Source organism: Panulirus ornatus, chromosome 36, assembly GCF_036320965.1.
Source record: "Panulirus ornatus isolate Po-2019 chromosome 36, ASM3632096v1, whole genome shotgun sequence".
NCBI classification, from domain to species: Eukaryota; Metazoa; Arthropoda; class Malacostraca; order Decapoda; family Palinuridae; genus Panulirus; species Panulirus ornatus.
In genome coordinates, this window is record NC_092259.1 from 10,198,629 (window position 1) to 10,210,811 (window position 12,183).

The 12,183-nt window shown below is 43.8% G+C and overlaps 1 protein-coding gene across 1 annotated transcript in view; it reads right to left on the reverse strand.

The window, feature by feature from the left end:
* The window catches only part of LOC139760330 (glutamate receptor-like), a 15,356-nt gene continuing 3,173 nt past the window's right edge, over positions 1–12,183 (reverse strand). The window contains 12 exon segments of the mRNA XM_071683348.1: positions 1–427; positions 1,087–1,246; positions 1,716–1,891; positions 2,235–2,462; positions 2,908–3,092; positions 3,241–3,358; positions 3,360–3,486; positions 3,804–3,969; positions 5,307–5,429; positions 7,263–7,417; positions 7,694–7,879; positions 8,205–8,426. Coding sequence (XP_071539449.1) covers positions 269–427; positions 1,087–1,246; positions 1,716–1,891; positions 2,235–2,462; positions 2,908–3,092; positions 3,241–3,358; positions 3,360–3,486; positions 3,804–3,969; positions 5,307–5,429; positions 7,263–7,417; positions 7,694–7,879; positions 8,205–8,407 — 1,986 coding nt within the window. The 5' untranslated portion in view covers positions 8,408–8,426 and the 3' untranslated portion in view covers positions 1–268.

Genomic DNA, 12,183 nt, shown 5'->3' on the forward strand with positions numbered 1-12,183 from the left:
GAAAATGAAATACGGTAAGTTCCCAAGTGCACTTTCGTGTAATAACCACATCATCAGGGGAGACACAAAGAAATAGTCAGTTGATAAACATCGAAGAGACGAAGCTACGAAGCCATTTGGTAAACATGCGACTGCTATTTATCACTTAAACAGTGAAACACTGTGTCCCAGAACGGATACGTTGTCTAAATGTCTATTTGTGGGTTCGAGTCCCAAGTTCGGCATGTCCTACAGCAGCCGTGGGCAAGTGACGTGATCAATGGGCGTATCAAGGGCGACCTGCAAAGGGTGTGGGCGTCTTGGCGGCGGCGACACACCGCTCGACTAGGATAGTGAGTATGGCGATGCAGCAGCCCAGCAGCAGGAGGTAAAAGGCGCCCTGCAGGTGACCCAGGCTCAGCACCAGGTCCTCGTCCTCGTCCTCGCCCTGCCGGGGACCAGCCGGTCAGGTATCACGAGCAACTAACTGGAGGTGTGAGGTAATTAAACGTCGGGAATTATAAGGAAAGGGAGGGGGGGGGGGGGGGGGTACTGGAACAACATGAGGTGTCGGTAAACGAGGACTAAAACATCGGGAGGTGAGTAAACGAGAGGTACTAAAACAAACGGGAGGTGTGGGTAACTAGAGGTACTAAGACGGGAGGTCCTAGAACAATGGGAGGCGCAGTTAACGAGAGGTCCTAGAACAACGGGAGGTGCAGATGACGAGAGGTTCTAGAATAACGGGAGATGCAGATGACGTGAGGCACTGGAAAGAGTGGCGTGACAGCACCTTATGTAAATAAGTATATAACAATATGAAGTTACAGGAAGCGATACAGAACGAGTCTAAATGTATGTACTTTTCTTCATCCACAGAAGTTTGCTTTTCTTTTAGATTCTCATTTTGCAACTTTTTAAAACCTACTGACCTACCTCTTCCTGCGCTGATATACACTGACTGGGATCTAACCACAGAGTCTTATTTCACTGTGATAAACTAAGTATAGGGAAACGTACACACGCAGTTTTGAGCAATATGAGTCAATTTTGAGTATGAGCTACAGAAAGACAGTGACAGAAGGGTAAACTTAGGGATCATGTCACCTGAGGACTGGGTCGGTCTCCTGCAGCTTGTGTCCCTAGCTCCAGCCGGGTCTTGCTGAGAGAGGCATCAGTGATGTCGTTCAGCCAGTGGACGATAAGCCCAGTCTCTGCCAAGCGGCCGATAAGCCTGTCCAAGGGCTTGAGGAAGGGCGCACCTCTCCTGCAGAAGGGAACTCTGAATGAGGATCACAATGTTTAGTCATGCAATGATGGATGCTGTTACTACCGTACCATCTCAATCATGTTCTGGCATTCGCCTCCAACAGTCTTAAACACCTTTGCTCCCTCTCACAAGCCTGAAGGCGCATGTGCACAAAACGATATGCACAAACACCCAGTATATATCCGGTTAACAGACCGAAACCACAAAACAAAGATATCTAATTACATCTATCTGTAGTATATCATTTGTACTGTAGAGAGAGGTGGTTCTGCACTTGTAAGGCGCCAATTCTTGAACTTTATGACACCAACACACATCGTCTTTCTTTCCCTAGCCTCCTCAGCAAAAACTACCCCATACTCCTGCCCATCAACTACTCTCTGTTCCTCCTACCCATCAACTGTCCCTTCTCTTCCTGCCCATCAACTACCCCCTGCTCTTCCTCAACTAGACCCTGATGTCTCACCTGACACCCCAGCCACTCTGGCCGGAGATAAGTTCCTGGCGGCTGATGTGAACTGGGGTGTAGCCACGGGCGTCGGTGTGGTGTAGGGCCAAGTAGGTCTTCATATGATGCTTCCAGGTGAAGAGGGCGTGAGGACCTGATAGCACCCGGGTCACCTGCTCCTCTCGACCTGTCACCTGCCGCCAACCCATCGCACAAGGACAAAATCTATTACAATTTACAACTTAGTTCATCATAACTCTGACTGATATTAACAAAATATGATAAAGATTACGACGAGGGAGGATAGTTGACGAGGAATGAAGTGAACTTCTACCTCAGCATCACGGGAAATGAGATGATACTGAAAAACTTATCATCATAAGACACGTGTATAATTAAATGACCCCTCCCGAGGAAGGCAGTACCCACCGTATGGTGCTGAACACCTGTAGTAAGTCCTGTATGGTGCTGAACATCTGAACCTCGTAGTACCTACCTGTATGGTGTTGAACATCTGTTGTACCTCCTAGTACCCACCCGCATGGTGCTGAACATCTGTTGCACTTTCGGGTTGGTGTTGTACTTGAACCAGTTCCAGCCAACGCCATAGCCCTCTAGTCCCCAGGTGGCGCCGTCTATGGCCCAAAGCTGGTCCAGGGTATCGATGGGAGGAGGGCTGACCGGGGCGGTGAGGTGTGCGATCAAGGAGCAGCGGTACATGGCCACCACCACTACGCAGAACACCCACCACATTCCCACCACCACCTGCAACCACCATGACTATCACCATCAACATACACACACCCGTGTCAGTTACATTCAAGGCTGAGTTGGTGCCAGACAGCTGGAGCGAGAGACAAAAGTTTTTACTAATACAAAGAGGCCTTTGACCTGTCCCTAAAATGTCATGTCAAAGGATTACGCCATCACACACAGGGGATGACAGTCGTGCTCAAAGGCCGTACTGTCGTGCTCATGGGATCAGAATTAACCACAGTTTTATAACCCACCCAACACAAGGTAGACAAGAGCCAGACTCACGTCAAGTCACTCAGGTAACAGGTCGTCTCCCAGCATTCCTAACTCCGTGCACACTTCTCTTTACAGTAAATTAGCCTTTAATGTTTAGACCAGTCAGCAGTTTAGGTACTGAAGATATACATATACTTTGTGCTGTGTAAAGCAACTGTAATACATAAATATGAGGTACCTGGGCGGTGATATTGTCTGGGAGTGTTGTCAACGGGTCCTGCAGCAACATTCCCCACGTGTTTAGCAGAGCTGAGGACAGGTCCACGCCACGCTCTCCAGAAAACCGGGACCACGCCCTCTGTACCGCCCACAGCAAACTGCCCGCCCCTGTGGTCACCAGCACCAGAGCTACCCAGACCTCACCTATTGAGATGGATAAATATCAAAGAATTACTCAAGGTGACTGTAACTATATAATCAGCATTAATATTCTTACTCCAAGACATTTCAGGCTCAGACTTCAATAATTTCACCATCTTTTTTACCTTTACCTGGAGACACCAGACGGTACCTGAGAATGGCCTGACGGGTGCCAGGTGCTGCGGCGAGGGACCGGGTTTGCGGGTGAATATGACGAACGGCTCGAAGATGTAGGCGCGGGTGAAGTCTATGGCCTGCTTCCTCGCGGCCTGACCAGAACAGTCGCAGGGAGAAGTCTGCCTCCCCTCGACCCAGCTCCCCAACCATGCCCGTCCACCCGCTGCCGTTCCGCACCCGACCGCCCCACTGGCCGTCTGCCGGCGCACGGACCACGTACCTGGTTAAGAAACAACGTCAGGGAATCACGTACCTGGCTGCTAAAGAAGGTCTGCTCACACTTAACATAAGATCTTCTCCAAGTCATGTTCACATGTTGGAAAAACGTGTGTGTGTGTGGGGGGGGGGGGGGTACAAATGACAAAATTTGATTAGATTTACTGCTGAACGTCATCAGTGTAATAAAAGGGCGTATACAAAGACGCAAAGTCCTCTTAGAGACCGTATCACTCAACCTGAGTTACAGTGTGTGTGTGTGTGTGTGTGTGTGTATGTGTGTGTGTGTGTGTACACTACCTCTGTCAAGAGACCACCTACGTGAAGTTGAGGCTGCGGGCCACCGTGCCGAGCATGCGTACGTCTAGGGAATCCCTGGGCGTGACCATTGTACCGGGGGCGTCCGTCTCTCTCTCGTAAGACACGTACGGGAACAGGTCCTTGGCCACGATCCTCAGCACGTGTCCTTGCATGTCCTCGAACTTCTCTGAGAGACAGAGAGGCCACACCATCAAGCACAAGTGTGATCCGTGGTACGATGGCCTAACCTTTTTTGACCTGACCCTTCAGTGTTAGATAAATGGGCCGTATTCTCGTGGTCAAGGATCATACCGACGTGCTCAAGGGGTAAAGATTATGCTGATGGCAATGTCCCTAAAATGAACTAACGTGCAACTGAACAACATAAATCATATATTGAAGAAAATACTAAATTTCCCACCCATCAGGCAAGTTAATTATTACAATACAGTACATTATTCAATATATATATATATATATATATATATATATATATATATATATATATATATATATGGATATATATATTTTATTTATTTTTTTTTATTATACTTTGTCGCTGTCTCCCGCGTTTGCGAGGTAGCGCAAGGAAACAGACGAAAGAAATGGCCCAACCCCCCCCCCCCCCCATACACATGTATATACATACGTCCACACACGCAAATATACATACCTACACAGCTTTCCATGGTTTACCCCAGACGCTTCACATGCCTTGATTCAATCCACTGACAGCACGTCAACCCCGGTATACCACATCGCTCCAATTCACTCTATTCCTTGCCCTCCTTTCACCCTCCTGCATGTTCAGGCCCCGATCACACAAAATCTTTTTCACTCCATCTTTCCACCTCCAATTTGGTCTCCCTCTTCTCCTCGTTCCCTCTACCTCCGACACATATATCCTCTTGGTCAATCTCTCCTCACTCACTCTCTCCATGTGCCCAAACCACTTCAAAACACCCTCTTCTGCTCTCTCAACCACGCTCTTTTTATTTCCAGACATCAAAGTTCGACACATACATTACACAATGTACATACCCGGAAAAATTCCCACCGCACTACAACACACACGTGCCGACCTGAGCCCTGTCATTCACAAAAGTCCATGTTAAGCTAAACCTGGCGAATCTTTACACGCGCGCACAAGGCCACCGCTGAAAGTGGGACCGCATACGAATAAAAATAAAACCAACTTTTCCTCCAACGATACAGCGGTGAGGGCTCTATATGGCACATAGCCAACCCAGCTGTTCATCCTTCCCTTCAGGGCTGGTCGATGAATAAGTACCAGGCGTATGCTAGAGTGTATATGTACGTGTGCATATAAAGTAAAGATATGGTGCACAAATACGAAATTAAGAAACGGGACAACACGAGTGTAAAAGTCCCTTCCCTGTAAGACACAAATAGTAAAATACGCACAAACTCTTTGTCAACCCCTTTCTCTGAGCGTAGCTTCGCCTCGTGGCAAACTCTCGTCGTACGTACTAATAGGTAGGTAGGTATCCTGTCTCCACTTACCAGGGAAGATGGTGATGTTGGCGATGACGGTGGGTGGTAGGTGGAGCCAACGCTTCAGGAGGACGACGTCTGGGTTGCCCATGTTACAGTAGAGACAGCGGCGGTACATGCCCACCCCACTGCCTGCACAACACCAACCCAACGGTAGAGAGACATCGAGTTAGTGAGAGAAATATTGTACATTTACTCTATCTACCATTCCCACGTACTATGGTGGTGGCAAGGTATTACGTAAGGGCACTCAACAAGCAACAGCAGAGTTAAACAAACGTAGATGAACAGAAGGCAAGGCAGAGGAACGGGATATAAGAGCTTCGTGAGAGAGGGTTAACCTCCATAGTATACATATTAGAGAACATAATCAAATGCTCATTCAATTATCAAGAAACTATTTGGCAACTTGTTTCAGAGATCTACGAGCTACCACTTTATAAGCAAATTACCAAACTTTACAAGAGAACTAACAAACTACAAAGAATATCAAACTTCATAAACATGTAATCCATAACAGATCATATAATGATAGACAATATGAAACTTCATTAACATATCATAATCCATCACAGAATCAACATATAATGATAAAGAGAATATAAAACTTCATAAACATATCATAATCCATAACAGAATCAACATATAATGATAGAGAGAAGATAAAACTTCATAAACATATCATAATACATAACAGAATCAACATATAATGATAGAGAGAATAAAAAACTTCATAAACATATCATAATCCATAACAGAATCAACATATAATGATAGAGAATATAAAACTTCATAAGCATATCACAATCCATAACAGAATCAACATATGATAAGAGATGTAGTTCCAAATTCACATGTCTGTCCTGACGACAACATTCCATTTAATTAACCATGGAGTAGCCAAATGCTTTAGACCAAAAAATATACATAACAAGGTATTGATGGGTTACATTATTGTTCTTAGTACTTGAAAGTGAGTGTGGCGACGAGATACACTTGAGATAATACACAAGTGCTTCGGGGACAGGGAGAGTCAAAGTAGAGTCTGAGGAGTAAGGACTTTGAGGGAGATGAACAGTTGGAAAGTATGTGTGAAAGAGGAGCCAGATGAACACATGTGCCAGGCACTTGGGGTGTTCACAGTATTCTAAATGTTATCATGAGGATGGCATCAAAGATGCTTGGACACAGTGAGAAACACTTTCAATAAAATGAAATAAGCAAAACCTCCAGTATAAAATAGTAGTCAATTAGAAGCATCTTCAATAAAGTCATTCATCAGCAACAAGTACAATATAACGAAATTTATAGAAACACCTAAAACGTAATAAATTAATGATACTTTCAACAATTCATTAGTAACACCTTCAGTACGCTAAAGTATATTCATAAACACTTTTAGTACAGCATAAGACAGTACAAAGTATTTGTAATTAATCATGAGTGTAAACAGCCTGTATTCTGCTCACCCTCACGCAGAAATTCATAGCAACTACCGACCAACAAAAAATTATTAGCATTACACAGACTAGAAACGCAAAACTCATTCAAAAAGTAAAACTCATCGCCACAAATTAGAAATTCATACTCTGAATATTCAGGGTAAATGTACGTACCTCATACTTACCGCGCAACTCATACTTAATGAAACAATCATGAGAAATAATAGTTTATTGGGAAATGTTTCATTTCAAGTCAGACGTCTCAATATTCTGTCGGAAGAACTCCACTCAACCCGGACACATGGCGTACACACATGGTAAAACAAAATTATCACCGTTACCACTGGCAAAGGACCACTACATATAATTCATTGGTTACTGATAACTTGGGATATATCAACACCATCACTACCTACAAACTTCATCGTTTTTAATGGGAAATTCATCATCCCTAACATTACGAAAAACAAAATCTCACTGGTAACGGTGGCAACACGAGGTCTCGGGCTGCCTGCCGACTCACCTAACTGACCAAGCGTTCCGGAGTCGAGGGTGGCGAGATAGATGGCGTATAGGGTATCTCGGAGGCGTGGGTGCTGGAGGGCGTGTCGTGCAAGCACCTGATGACCTATCATCACCACACGGGTCTCAGGAACCAGATGCACCTCCTCTAGCAGCCTGACGGAATCGACAATCCGTGATCTACCGACCTTTCTCTCCTTCAATTTCAATTTACCAGGGAAAGGTTTGCCTACATGGCTCATCAATATTGGTATACGCGGCAAGGTTTGGCCTCGCACTGACCCAGACGATTACTAAACAGCCCTTACAGACGGACCACTCGTTGGCGCCAAATTTTTTTTTTCCACTATGGTCAATTTTCTCACTATATTCATACATACAGGTTAAAGTGAGTGAAACGGAGTTTGTATGTCAACTGAGCAGGACTCTTACCACATAATGTTCCTGGCCGCCTCTCTGTTGACGGTGGTAGTGGAAACGTTGGTGGAGAGGTGGAGGATGATGGCGCGGCAGGTGAGGGTGGAGTCTCCGTGGGTGAGGTGGTGCAGCACCGATGGTGGAAGGGGCGCACCCTCCCAGTTCAGCACCAGGCTAGCCTGACCACCGCGCCACACCTGCCTGCAGGAAGGATTGGCACGCAGTTTATGCAACACATTCAAACGACCATTCATAATTATATAAATCATTATGGCAGATCATACAGGGCACCTGTGTGCACACCTATATTCAGACACACACACACACACACACACACACACACACAGGTACCTTTGTACACATTCATTTATGCACACAAGGGTACACAGGACTAAATAGGTTTTAACAGGTTCCAGTGATTTATCTAAGCTCCATAAATTATATCATTCAAAAACGGTGTAGACGAATCAATGGTACTGATACTACACACAAAAAAATAGTGAACTATACAGGTGGACCCATTCACCTGAGGATGTGGGTGAAGACAGCGCTGTGTGGCTGGGTTGTGGCCAGGACCAGGCTACACCCAGCCAGGTACTGCCGAGCTACCAGGTCGACAACGCCCTCCAAAACTACCGAGGGTGGGCGCGCGGCCTTAGGCGCTGCTGCTCCCGCTGCCATACGGCTCAGCAGAACGACGCCGGCCGCCCCTACTATCGGCCACCACATTACCACGACGTTACACCACCTGTACACACATTGCAGCACACGCAACATTACACAGTCCGCAGCACAAGCATCACCATACCAACCATTTAATCAATTAATTACACCAATAACAAATATCATCCTAGGTTACAGAAAATGTTGGATTCTACCAAGACGATACTACTAACTAGGTTAAAGGAAATGTTGGATTCTACCAAGACGATGCTTCTAACATCAAACTTGACAAAGTGATATCTATACCATCACTGATAACTTACAAAAATTATCTAAACATTACTGAAACACGATCTATCAACAGAAAATGGCCTATATGTTATACTGGAAAAGAATGTTTTTCTTTGATTCTGAAACGCTAGCAGAAAATTGGACTTTTAGTACCAAGTCGTTATTACACTGCTGCCGGAGGTGAAGACTTGGTAATATTGGCTTATATATCCAAGCCCTGGTTACTTTCCAAGCACGACTGCATTTTTTTCCAAGCAACAGATCCATCACTTTATATATATATATATATATATATATATATATTAGCAAAACTTATCTGCACGAATCTCAAAAATCATCAGTACTATAAAAGGGGTGGGAGAGGGGGACTGAAAATCCTCCCCTCCAGTTTTTACTTTTCCAAAAGAAGGAACTGAGTAGGGGGCCAGGCGAGGAATTTTTCCTCTAAAGGCTCAATTCTCTAATCTTGACGCTACCTCGCTAATGCGGGAAATGGCGGTGATCATTCCATGACGCTACCTCGCTAATGCGGGAAATGGCGGTGATCATTCCATCTAAAGAGAAAAATATTCATCTCAAGATACAGCATAAGAAATGTTGTAAGGCAGCTAAGGACTGAAAGAATATGTTACAAAAAGCAGCAACATGAAAACACTTGTGGCGACAATGTTTAACTAAAGCTGGTCAAGGACTCGCTGCCAACTGCGACGTGTATCATGCATCACTTACCGGACGAGGGAGTGTGACACGTGGACTCGGCGTCTGACGCCTAGCCGATGATTATTCTCCATCCAGGATTCGGGGCAACCCTCTCGAGTCTACAAAGGTTCACCTGCATCACTCCGCTCACATTATTATACCAACCTAGAGTACAGCGTTGCCACTCATTACCAACACCTGATAAATTCTGATACGTACGGAGCCGCCTCCCGAGCTGATGCGACATAGCGCTACGAAAGAAGGACCACATATTACATATGTCTGGCAACGGGTCCTTGTGCACCCAATAGTGAGCCAAGGTTACTTAAGTGTTTAAGCAAATGAAAAGTCTTCACCTCTGGCAACAATGGAATGACATGGCACAAAAAGTTCAATTTTCTGCTGGCATTTCAAAATCAAAGAAAAACTGAATTACGACTTAAATAAACATGACGTCTTCAGCTGATGAAGAAGATTCTTTAAGTTCGTTTGCAGCTTTCTTAAAGTAAAAAAATATATACCTATCAATATATTTTACACTAGGTTAGGTACCTTTAACTTCAATTGCAAGAGTAGACTGAAAGCTATAACACCCTACTGGCCCAAACCATCAGGTCGTACCGTCATGTTTCAGTAGTAGAAAAAAAAAAAAAAAAGGACCCTTCAAAGATGTTGAGTGCACAAATTAGAGCAAATGTACAACTTAGTTCTTTATAGTGAACTAACCTAGAAGTATGCCACTACTTCTAGGGAAAGATCTGTGGGGCCTGGACGTGGACAGGGAGCCGTGGTTTCGGTGCATCGCACACGACAGCTAGACACTGAGTGTGAACGAATGTGCTCTTTTTTTGTTTGTTTTCCCGGCGCTACCTCGCTAAAGCATGGGGTAGCGACGCTGTTTCCTGTGGGGCGGGGTAGCGCCACGAAAGAAAGAAACGCAAGTCAGTTGATATACAACCAAATGGCGTCCTAGTTACGTCTCATCGTTGTATATCAACTTAGTTATATTTTCTTCTTGTGTGTGTGTATATATATATATATCCCCGGGTATAGGGGAGAAAGAATACTTCCCACGTATTCCCTGCGTGTCTTAGAAGGCGACTAAAAGGGGAGGGAGCGGGGGTGCTGAAAATCCTCCCCTCTCGTTTTTAATTTTCCAAAAGAAGGAACATAGAAGGGGTCCATGTGAGGATATTCCCTCAAAGGCTCAGTCCTCTGTTCTTAACGCTACCTCGCTGACGCAGGAAATAGTGAATAGCATGAGAAAAAAAAATATATATATACACATATATATATATATATATATTATATATATATATATATATATATATATATATATACATATATATATATATATATATATATATATATATATATATATATATATATATATATATATATATATATACACTACTAGTCCCAATCGCCTCTCGAAACGATCATTAAAAAAATACAATTTGCATATCAAATGCATGAATATATATCAGGATATTAGGCAGACTGCCCTTCATGATTTACTTACACTCAGAAGAAAAGGTTTTAGACTCAACATCATTCATGAATAACCTACTAATCCTGAGAGATGATTTGAGTCACAGAATACTATCAACTATAGACAAAGGTGGTAGGATGGCATTAAAGCTGCTGCGGAGGATCAATGACAAGAGCGGGTCATCTGCCTAACGTTGAAGATGGGAGCAATTATCAATTAATAATACGCTTGTCTAACCTTGATAACTTTATATCATTTTTTGACGATATAGTTACTCATCTTAAAATAATGACAGCCTATTTTTGCATAAATTTACTATTTTCACTTACAGCTATTAACCCTTGAGCACAATTGACCTTAAAGCACGACGGTACGACCAATGAATACAGCGGAACGACTCTGGTCATCACGGTTTGTCTTTAACACCAACGAAATTCCTTGCTGGTTTCTGTATCATTTTTCAATCAAGTGAACTAAATAGCCAATACTTTAAAACTGTATATTGAAAAATGTCTTAATCTACACAAAGGTAACGTGACCTTGGAACCAGCCTAGAAAAACATCATTTCCCGGAGTCTATATGGGAGACCAAATCACTAATAATCTCCCAAACCCTGGTTAGATCTGTGACCATTTTGGTATAAGAAAATTATGTTCACATGATTAGGTTCAAACCAGTAAACGAATTGGGCTGTACATTATTTACAAAAAAAATGTACATCCGGCATATTCATGGTTCCAGTTACTTGAATAGAACATAGTTCTATGGGATGACAAAGATAACTAAAAAAAAACTGCTAATAAATGTATCAAAAATTGAATTATATGTACCCTATGGTGGCCTAAATTGCATATAAATCCATGTATACAAGATATTCTAGAAATTCTAGCGATGTGCACTGACTTGCTTATCGTGGTCATCACAATTACATACGTATCATTCCCATATAGATACAATAAAGATTAGGTCGCTGAGTTGAAACCAACCTGGCCATGATCTACTCTCCTCTAAGTGCTAGGTTTCCTGGTGAATGCTGACCGATAATAGTCTCTACCAACTCCAAGGACATTCAACGGTTTACTGGCAAGAAATTAAGAGCAATAAAGACCACTCTGTCGTTGAGTGTGTTCTCAGGCTTCTCGTGAGACATTCTTTCATAAGTAATCCAGGCATTCACCCATACTTAGTTTAAAACTAAATACAGCTGATGGCGTTCCACCACACTACCATATGCCTCCGAGGTAGACTACCCAACTAGCCAGCAGCACCTAACGAGGAACAAGCGTCACGTGTAACACAGACCAGCCAAGCTGTGGATGACTCTCCACCACAGTAACATGAGAGGTACATCCAGCCAAG